Below are 10,818 nucleotides of genomic sequence, written 5' to 3'. Positions count from 1 at the left end.
TAGTGTTAAGGTTAGTGTTAAGGGTTAGTGTTAAGGGTTAGTGTTAAGGGTTAGTGTTAAGGTTAGTGTTAAGGGTTAGTGTTAAGGGTTAGTGTTAAGGTTAGTGTTAAGGGTTAGTGTTAAGGTTTAGTGTTAAGGGTTAGTGTTAAGGGTTAGTGTTAAGGTTAGTGTTAAGGTTAGTGTTAAGGGTTAGTGTTAAGGTTAAGGTTAGTGTTAAGGGTTAGTGTTAAGGGTTAGTGTTAAGGTTAGTGTTAAGGTTAGTGTTAAGGTAAGTGTTAAGGTTAGTGTTACGGGTTAGTGTTAAGGTTAGTGTTAAGGTTAGTGTTAAGGGTTAGTGTTAAGGGTTAGTGTTAAGGTTAAGGTTAGTGTTAAGGGTTATTGTTAAGGGTTAAGGGTTAGTGTTAAGGTTAGTGTTAAGTGTTAGGGTTAGTGTTAAGGTTAGTGTTAAGGGTTAGTGTTAAGGGTTAGTGTTAAGGTTAGTGTTAAGGTTAGTGTTAAGGTTAGTGTTAAGGGTTAGTGTTAAGGTTAGTGTTAAGGTTAGTGTTAAGGTTAAGGGTTAGTGTTAAGGTTAGTGTTAAGGTTAGTGTTAAGGTTAGTGTTAAGGGTTAGTGTTAAGGTTAGTGTTAAGGTTAAGGTTAGTGTTAAGGTTAGTGTTAGTGTTAAGGTTAGTGTTAAGGGTTAGTGTTAAGGTTAAGGTTAGTGTTAGTGTTAAGGTTAGTGTTAAGGGTTAGTGTTAAGGGTTAGTGTTAAGGTTAGTGTTAAGGGTTAGTGTTAAGGTTTAGTGTTAAGGTTAGTGTTAAGGTTAGTGTTAAGGTTAAGGTTAGTGTTAAGGTTAGTGTTAGTGTTAGGGTTAGTGTTTAGGGTTAGTGTTAAGGTTAGTGTTAAGGGTTAGTGTTAAGGTTAGTGTTAAGGGTTAGTGTTAAGGTTAGTGTTAAGGGTTAGTGTTAAGGTTAGTGTTAAGGGTTAGTGTTAAGGTTAAGGTTAGTGTTAAGGTTAGTGTTAAGGGTTAGTGTTAAGGGTTAGTGTTAAGGTTAGTGTTAAGGTTAAGGTTAGTGTTAAGTGTTAGTGTTAAGGTTAGTGTTAAGGGTTAGTGTTAGTGTTAAGGTTAAGGTTAGTGTTAGTGTTAAGGTTATTGTTAAGGGTTAGTGTTAAGGTTAAGGTTAGTGTTAGTGTTAAGGTTAAGGTTAGTGTTAGTGTTAAGGTTAGTGTTAAGGTTAGTGTTAGTGTTAAGGTTAGTGTTAAGGTTAGTGTTAGTGTTACGGGTTAGTGTTAAGGTTAGTGTTAAGGTTAGTGTTAAGGTTAAGGTTAGTGTTAAGGGTTAGTGTTAAGGGTTAAGGGTTAGTGTTAAGGTTAGTGTTAAGGTTAGTGTTAAGGTTAGTGTTACGGGTTAGTGTTAAGGTTAGTGTTAAGGGTTAGTGTTAAGTGTTAGTGTTAAGGTTAGTGTTAAGGGTTAGTGTTAGTGTTAAGGTTAAGGTTAGTGTTAGTGTTAAGGTTAGTGTTAAGGTTAGTGTTACGGGTTAGTGTTAAGGTTAGTGTTAAGGGTTAGTGTTAAGGGTTAGTGTTAAGGGTTAGTGTTAAGGTTAGTGTTAAGGGTTAGGTTAGGAAGTGCAGCTCAGTTTCCACCTAATTTTGTGGGCAGTGTGCACATAGCCTGTCTTCTCTTGAGAGCCAGGTCTGCCTACGGTGGCCTTTCTCAATAGCAAGGCTATGCTCACTGGTCAAAGCTTTCCTTAAGTTTAGGTCAGTCACAGTGGTCAGGTATTCTGTCACTGTGTACTCTCTGTTTAGGGCCAAATAACATTCTAGTTTTCTCTGTTTTTTTTTTGTAAATTCTTTCCAATGTGCAGTCTAACTGTGTTGCTGTCCTGGGGCTCTGTGGGCTCTGTTTGTGTTTGTGAACAGAGCCCCAGGACCAGCTTGTTTAGGGGACTCTTCTCCAGGTTCATCTCTCTGTAGGTGATGGCTTTGTTATGGAAGGTTTGGGAATCGCTTCCTTTTAGGTGGTTGTAGAATTTAACGGCTATTTCCTGGATTTTCATAAATAGCGGGTATCGGCCTAATTCTGCTCTGCATGCATTATTTGGTGTTTTACGTTGTACACAGAGGATATTTTTTGCATAATTCTGTATGCAGACTCTCAATTTGGTGTTTGTCCCATTTTGTGAATTCTTGCTTGGTGAGCGGACCCCAGACCTCACAACCATAAAGGGCAATGTGTTCTATAACTGATTCAGGTATTTTTAGCCAGATCCTAATTGGTATGTCAAATTTTATGTTCCTTTTGATGGCATCGAAGGCCCTTCTTGCCTTGTCTCTCGGCTCGTTCACAGCTTTGTGGAAGTTACCTGTGGCGCTGATTTTTAGGCCGAGGTTTGTATAGTTTTTTGTGTGCTCTAGGGCAGCGGTGTCTAGATGGAATTTGTATTTGTGGTCCTGGCGACTGGACCTTTTTTGGAACACCATTATTTTTGTCTTACTGAGATTTACTGTCAGGGCCCAGGTCTGGCAGAATCTGTGCAGAAGATCTAGGTGCTGCTGTAGGCCCTCCTTGGTCGGTGACAGAAGCACCAGATCATCAGCAAACAGTAGACATTTGACTTCAGATTGTAGTAGGGTGAGGCCGGGTGCTGCAGATTGTTCTAGTGCCCTTGACAATTTGTTGATAGACATGTTGAAGAGGGTGGGGCTCAAGCTACATCCCTGTCTCACCCCACGGCCCTGTGGAAAGAAATGTGTGTGTTTTTTGACAATTTTACCCGCACACTTGTTGTTTGTGTACATGGATTTTATAATGCCGTACGTTTTTCCCCCAACACAAATTTCCATAAATTTGTATAGCAGACCCTCATGACAAATTGAGTCAAAAGCTTTTGAAATCAACAAAGCATGAGAAGTCTTTGCCTTTGTTTTGTTTTGGCTTGTTTGTTTGTCAATTAGTGTATACAGGGTGAATATGTGGTCTGTCATTATGGTAATTTGGGTAAAAAAGACAATTTGACATTTGCTCAGAACATTGTTTTCAGTGAGGCAATAAAGGGTCAGCCACAAGGTCAGCCACAGGGTCAGCCACAAGGTCAGCCACAGGGTCAGCCACAAGGTCAACCACAGCGCAAGCGCCCCAGGAGCAGTTTGGGGATTAAATGCCTTGTGCAAGGGCACAACGGCAGTAGGTGGCACCTGAGTCATGAGGCTGAGTGGTCATCTTTGCCTTTCCATATCAGTAGTTTAACTATCAGTGAGGATGTACTGAGTCACCAAATGAGTGGTAAACATTCCTTTGTCCCTCTCTCTTTTAGCTATGAGTCAGATCACAGAGAATGGAGACGCTCGGTTTTTCTGTGTCCCCTTGACTGGCCTTTGGAGAGAGACAGAGAGACAGAGACACAGAGAGACAGAGAGACAGACAGAGAGACAGAGAGACAGAGACAATTAGACAGAGAGACAGAGAGACAGAGACAATTAGACAGAGAGACAGAGAGACAGAGAGACAGAGAGAGACACAGAGACACAGAGACATGCAACAGAGAGAGACAGCAGGGGGAGGACAGTGATGTTCAGAAAGACAACAGTCCTATATAGTGCACTACTTAGTGTTTGTGTTTGGTTTTACTATCCTTGTGGGTACCAGAAGTTCTCACAAGGATAGTAAAACAAAATGGGGACATTTTGCTGGTCCCCACAAGAAAAAAAGGCTATTTTAGGGATTAGGTTAAGGTTTGGGTTTGGTTAGGGGAAATATGATTTTGAATTCGAATCAATTGTTTGGTCCCCACAAGGATAGTAAAACAAACATGTGTGTGTGTGTGTGTGTGTGTGTGTGTGTGTGTGTGTGTGTGTGTGTGTGTGTGTGTGTGTGTGTGTGTGTGTGTGTGTGTGTGTGTGTGTGTGTATGTGTGTGTGTGTCAGAGGACAAAGTATCATTGCAGAATATCATCAGCAGGGGATATTGAGGATTATTTATTCACTGGTCATCATTATACCTCATCTACCAATGTAGCCTAATATCTGTCACAGATGTCTCAAAGGTCTTTGCTAACTGAAAATTGTAAACGTCAAAAATAGATGTGTCCTTATTGTTAATAACACACAATATTATTATAGAGTTATTGAGAAAAGAGGTTGTATTGTGAAATGTACTGTAATAGCCTAATAGGCTATTGAGCTGCCGTTCATTATTCGTGTTCATCTGAAGTCTAGTAAATTGATATTTCTCAAATTGTTAGAATGTTTTGACTTAGGGCGTTAGGAAAATAAAAATAAATCTATTTAAAACCTTTAAAAAAAAAACATCGAGCCCGACCTCAGCTTTCCCCACGGTCCATCTGTTTTAATGTTATTTAGATTAGTCCCTCTCGTCCAATAGAAAGCATAGGGGGCGTGAACAGGTCCTGTTGCGCGGGTAGAACGCCGTGAGATACTTCCTCATTAGAGAATGGCGGCTGCCGCCTGCACTGCCGTTAACAACACCGCGGTTAACAACACTACCAACCCGCAGAAACAACACCGGAGGAAAAGTAGAGATACGCGGCGGAGACAAGCAGCTCTCTTTTTCCTTAGTAACATTTCACTAGATGGACGGCCAGTACAACAGACATACCATGGAAACCGAGACGGCGAGTTGTTTGGGGGCGATATCGGGGCGACAGTGGCCGGGATGTTAACGGTGTCTAGCTATGGGACCTTCACTAACCTACCAACGTCTGTGAGCTGCGGGACCGTTGGGAACGTTAGCGCCGTTCCGGGACTCGGAGTCATCACTGTCCCGCCTATCCTCGTTCTGCCTTCGGACTCGTTCAATGATGGGACAACGGAGGTATTTCTGGAGAGGCGAGAAGGATCGTTTTCCTCACAGGGAAACCTCCTCTCTCCCTCGGGTCTCCTTCCTACTCCCCTCGGACGGCGGAAGTCCTCCACATTGCTGTCGGTCCAGAGTTGTAATTCGGTGACTTCGGAATCGGGACGAAGGTGAGTTTAGTGCCTTGGAGGCACAGGTTTGAGTGCTGTGTGTCTGGGGTCGTTTGTAATGACACCTCACTCACTCAAAGTCCTTCCTGTCTGTATCCCTCGGCTTGTCATTTCAACCTTGTATCCACGTGTGAGTCTTTTATATGTTGTATCGCTGATACACGATACAATCTTTAATTTTAACCACACAACAAACATCAGTTGGTTACATTGTATATTCTCTCGACTGGCTACTTTGTTAATGTTAACAAGCAGCTAGACAGGCCATGTTACTAAGTTCATGTTAGACTGGACTGAATGTGTCGTTTTACACACAGACATCAACTGGTTACATTGTCTCATCCCGACTTGTTGTAATGCTTTGCTATTACATCAACCAGGTAAATTCTAGAAGTTTTCACTCCCCTTGACTTTTTCCACATTGTGTTACTTTACAGCCTTTTTCTAAAATTGATTAAGTTGTTTTTTCATCAATCTACACACAATACCCTGTAATGACAAAACAAAAACAGTTTTTTAGATTTTTTTTGCAAATATATATATATATATATATATATAAACTGATCACATTTATATAAGTATTCAGACCTTTTACTCAGTACTTTGTTGAAGCACCTTTGGCAGCGATTACATCATCGAGTCTTCTTGGGTATGACGCTACAAACTTGGCACACCTGTATTTGGGGAGTTTATCCCATTCTTCTCTGCAGATCCTCTCAAGCTCTGTCAAGTTGGGTTGGGAGTGTTGCTGCACAGCTATTTTCAGGTGTCTCCAGAGTAGAGGTCGACCGATTATGATTTTTCAACGCCGATACCGATTTATTGGAGGACAAAAAAAGCAGATACCGATTTAATCGGCTGATTTATAAAAATAAAAAAAATAATAAAAAGGTTTTATATATATATATATATATATATATATATCATACACACACACATTTTTGTAATAATGACAACTGCAACAATACTGAATGAACAATGAACACTTTTATTTTAACTTAATATAATACATAAATACACACACAGCTGAAGTGACAATGATACTGAAGAGTCTGCTTAGGAGACAAATACTCTCAACTGTTTGAATAAAAATAGAGTTTAAGTTACCTGTGATGAATGTTGAAAACAAAAACTGTAATTTCTATATGCAGGAAATCCTATTTTAATAATGGGCATGGTAAGAATTGACGACCAAAGTGCGAGTCATAATTCCCATGACACCTTCTAGCAAAATCTGAAAAGCGGTTCCTTCATTTATTCCATAGGATATTTTTAGATTCACTTAAAATAAGGTCTGTGTTTCGTGTAGGCTTACACCACCTTGCCAATTTTATAACTGTGTAGATATCCATAGGACAAGGTAACTCTGATCAATATTGGCTAAATATAAGCGAAGATCATTTTTTTTGTAGAGTGGATTTATGAAAATATGTTGACAAACGTTACCTTATCCTAGTGAGATTTACACGGGTATCAAAACGTCGAGGCAGTTTAAGCCTGCACCAAACACAGACCTAATTTGAAGTAGATCAAGACATTCTCTATGGAAGACATGAACGGTAAAATAACGAAGGAACCCCTTTCAAGTTCAGCCGCAAGTTATTACAGGAATTATAACGCGTCGACTATTTCTCTCTAAACCATATACCTTTGACTAATCCGGAAACTATCACCTCGAAAACAAAACGTTTATTCCGTTCCGTATTTTATCTAACGGGTGGCATCCATGAGTCTAAATATTCCTGTTACATTGCACAACCTTCAATGTTATGTCATAATTACGTAAAATTCTGGCAAATTAGTTCGCAAGGAGCCAGGCGGCCCAAACTGTTGCATATACCCTGACTCTGCGTGCAATGAACGCAAGAGAAATGACACAATTTCACCTGGTTAATATTGCCTGCTAACCTGGATATCTTTTAGCTAAATATGCAGGTTTAAAAATATATACTTGTGTATTGATTTTAAGAAAGGCATTGATGTTTATGGTTAAGTACACATTGGAGCAATGACAGTCATTGATTGATTGTTTTTTATAAGATAAGTTTAATGCTAGCTAGCAATTTACCTTAGCTTACTGCATTCGCGGCACAGGCAGGCTCCTCGTGGAGTGCAATGTAATCAGGTGTTAGAGCATTGGACTAGTTAACTGTACGGTTGCAAGATTGGATCCCCCGAGCTGACAAGGTTAAAAATCTGTCGTTCTGCCTCAGTTCCTAGGCCGTCATTGAAATTAAGAATGTGTTCTTAACTAACTTGCCTAGTTAAATAAAGGTGTAAAAAAATATTATAATAATAATCGGCAAATCGGCGCCCAAAAATACCGATTTCCGATTGTTATGAAAACTTGAAATCGGCCGACCTCTAGTCCAGAGTTGTTCGATCGGGTTCAAGTCCGGGCTCTGGCTGGGCCACTGAAGGACATTCAGAGACTTGTACCGAAGCCACTACTGCGTTGTCTTGGCTGTGTGCTTAGGGTCTTTGTCCTGTTGGAAGGTGAACATTCACCCCAGTCTGAGGTCCTGAGCGCTCTGGAGCAGGTTTTCATCACGGATCTCTCTGTACTTTGCTCTGTTTACCTTTGCCTCGATCCTGACTAGTCTCCCAGTCCCTGCCTCTGAAAAACATCCCCACAGCATGATGCTGCCTCCACCATGCTTCACCGTAGGGATGGTGCCAGGTTTCTTCCAGACATATGACGCTTGGCATTCAGGCCAAAGAGTACAATCTTGGTTTCATCACACCATAGAATCTTGTTTCTCATGGTCTTGGAGTCCTTTAGGTGCCTTTTGGCAAACTCCAAGTGGACTGTCATTTGCCTTTTACTGAGGAGTGGCTTCTGCCAGGCCACTTTACCATAAAGGCCTGATTGGTAGAGTGCTGCAGAGATGGTTGTCTTTCTGGAAGCTTCTCCCATCTCCACAGAGGAACTCTGGAGTGCTGTCAGAGTGACCATTGGCTTCTTGGTCACTTCCCTGACCAAGGCCCTTCTCCCTCGATTGCTCAGTTTGGCTGGGCGGCCACCTCTAGGAAGAGTCTTGGTGGTTCTAAACTTCTTCAATTTAAGAGTGATGGAGGCCACTGTGTTCTTGGGGACCTTCAATGCTGCAGAAATGTTTTGGTACCCTTCCCCAGATCTGTGCTTCGACACAATCCTGTCTTAGCGCTCTAAGGACAATTACTTCGTCCTCATGTCTTGGTTTTTGCTCTGACATGCACTGTTAACTGTGGGACCTTATATAGACATGTGTGTGCCTTTCCAAATCATTTTTTTAAATTTAATCCATTTTAGAATAAGGCTGTAACGTAACAAAATGTGGAACAAGTCAAGGGATCTGAATACTTTTTGAAGGCACTGTACAGTCCTCTTTAAATGAACCGATTCTTCAATGTAGCCACCCTTTGCCTTTAACAGCTTTGCACACTGGCATTCTCTCAAGTCCTCTTTTTTAAGTGAACTCTAGGGGTAAAAAAACAACTACCAAATAACTCATTTCTCTTTGTATTCACACTGCCCGTGAATAAGGACTCAACTCTTTTGTCAGATCACTTCAACTATTTTGTGGTCCCGAGTCCTGTTTGCATTCACTTTGCTATGTATAGAAAGGAACCAAAAATCTTTTCCCAACATTCACTCAATGCATTCTGGGTTTTTACCATGTGTAGGACAAGCCATTACCATCAGAATGTGTTATCACACAGCTAGATATACTTACATGTTGGAAGCTAATAGATTAAAATTAGTTAAAAGATGAGACAATAATTGTAAACAGAAGATACTATTAACGTGTACATATTATTGGTAACAGAATAAATAGCAGAAGAATATCTGCACAGTAATAGAGAATTGTACAACCAGTATATGCTACTTCCCCTATAATTAAGCAATAAGACATGAAGGGATGTGGTTTATGGCCAATATACCACGGCTAAGGGCTGTTCTTAAAGCACGACGCAACGCGGAGTGCCTGGATACAGTCCTTAGCCGTTGTATATTGGCCATATACCACAAACCCCCGAGGTGCCTTATTGCTATTATAAACTGTTTACCACCGCAATTAAAGCACTAAAAAATATATATGTTTTGTCATACCCGTGGTATACGGTCTGATATACCACGGCTGTCAGCCAATCAGCATTCAGGGTTCGAATCACACAGTTTATAATTGATTTTGTACCATATGTTGTCTTCTCCTCACCAAATATATTGTCTTCTCACACTATTCAAACTCCACAATCAATAAACAGCTTATGAAACTCTCTTAGCCTATAGATCACATATTGCAAACAAATAATCTGAACTAAAAACTGCTGGAATTTATCTGCATCCTTGACAATCGCTAATCAATATCCAAAAACAACCACGTTTTCTTCACATATTCTCTCTATTGAGGCTCCAATGTCAGGGGTTATAACAGTAGTCTAGTGTCAGGGGTTATAACAGTAGTCTAGTGTCAGGGGTTATAACAGTAGTCTAGTGTCAGGGGTTATAACAGTAGTCTAGTGTGAGGGGTTTATGACAGTAGTCTAGTGTGAGGGGTTTATGACAGTAGTCTAGTGTGAGGGGTTTATGACAGTAGTCTAGTGTGAGGGGTTTATGACAGTAGTCTAGTGTGAGGGGTTTATGACAGTAGTCTAGTGTGAGGGGTTTATGACAGTAGTCTAGTGTGAGGGGTTTATGACAGTAGTCTAGTGTGAGGGGTTTATGACAGTAGTCTAGTGTGAGGGGTTTATGACAGTAGTCTAGTGTGAGGGGTTTATGACAGTAGTCTAGTGTGAGGGGTTTATGACAGTAGTCTAGTGTGAGGGGTTTATGACAGTAGTCTAGTGTGAGGGGTTTATGACAGTAGTCTAGTGTGAGGGGTTTATGACAGTAGTCTAGTGTGAGGGGTTTATGACAGTAGTCTAGTGTGAGGGGTTTATGACAGTAGTCTAGTGTGAGGGGTTTATGACAGTAGTCTAGTGTGAGGGGTTTATGACAGTAGTCTAGTGTGAGGGTTTATGACAGTAGTCTAGTGTGAGGGGTTTATGACAGTAGTCTAGTGTGAGGGGTTTATGACAGTAGTCTAGTGTGAGGGGTTTATGACAGTAGTCTAGTGTGAGGGGTTTATGACAGTAGTCTAGTGTGAGGGGTTTATGACAGTAGTCTAGTGTGAGGGGTTTATGACAGTAGTCTAGTGTGAGGGGTTTATGACAGTTATCACGATCGTCAAAGGGACTGAGAGAGGACCAAGGCGCAGCGCGTGGAAAGTACATCTTCTTTTTATTTAAAGAAGGAAAAAACAAAACAAACCAACAAAACAGACGACCGTGAAGCTATACAAACATAAGTGCTGACACAAAACACTTCGACATAGACAATTCCCCACAAACAGCTAAAGCCTATGGTTGCCTTAAATATGGCTCCCAATCAGAGACAACAATAACCAGCTGTCTCTAATTGAGACCCAATTCAGGCAACCATAGACTTTCCTAGATACCTACACTCAACCATAGACACAGCTAGACTTCTATACTAAACATAAACCCAACTACTCTAATAAACCCCCTAAACCTTACAACCACCCTAGACACTACAAAAAACACATACATTCCCCATGTCACACCCTGACCTAACTAAAATAATTAAGAAAACAAAGAATACTAAGGCCAGGGCGTGACAACAGTAGTCTAGTGTGAGGGGTTTATGACAGTAGTCTAGTGTGAGGGGTTTATAACAGTAGTCTAGTGGGAGGGGTTTATAACAGTAGTCTAGTGGGAGGGGTTTATAACAGTAGTCTAGTGGGAGGGGTTTATAACAGTAGTCTAGTGGGAGGGGTTTATAACAGTAGTCTAGTGGGAGGGGTTTATAAC

General features: G+C 40.9%; 1 protein-coding gene across 2 annotated transcripts in view; it reads left to right on the top strand.

Annotated features, from left to right (window-relative positions):
* Positions 1-4,426: 4,426 nt before the first annotated feature.
* Positions 4,427-10,818, top strand: part of LOC120040921 (CDK5 and ABL1 enzyme substrate 2-like) — a 91,269-nt gene continuing 84,877 nt past the window's right edge. For both annotated transcript variants that reach the window (XM_038985905.1, XM_038985904.1), the window contains exon 1: positions 4,427-4,965. In XM_038985905.1, the coding sequence (XP_038841833.1) occupies positions 4,433-4,965 (533 nt within the window). In that variant the 5' untranslated portion in view covers positions 4,427-4,432. The remainder of the gene's footprint in view (positions 4,966-10,818) is intronic.

Source organism: Salvelinus namaycush, unplaced genomic scaffold, assembly GCF_016432855.1.
Source record: "Salvelinus namaycush isolate Seneca unplaced genomic scaffold, SaNama_1.0 Scaffold392, whole genome shotgun sequence".
Lineage (NCBI taxonomy): Eukaryota > Metazoa > Chordata > Actinopteri > Salmoniformes > Salmonidae > Salvelinus > Salvelinus namaycush.
Note: the sequence above shows the minus strand (reverse complement) of the source record. Positions and strands in the feature narration are given on the sequence as shown.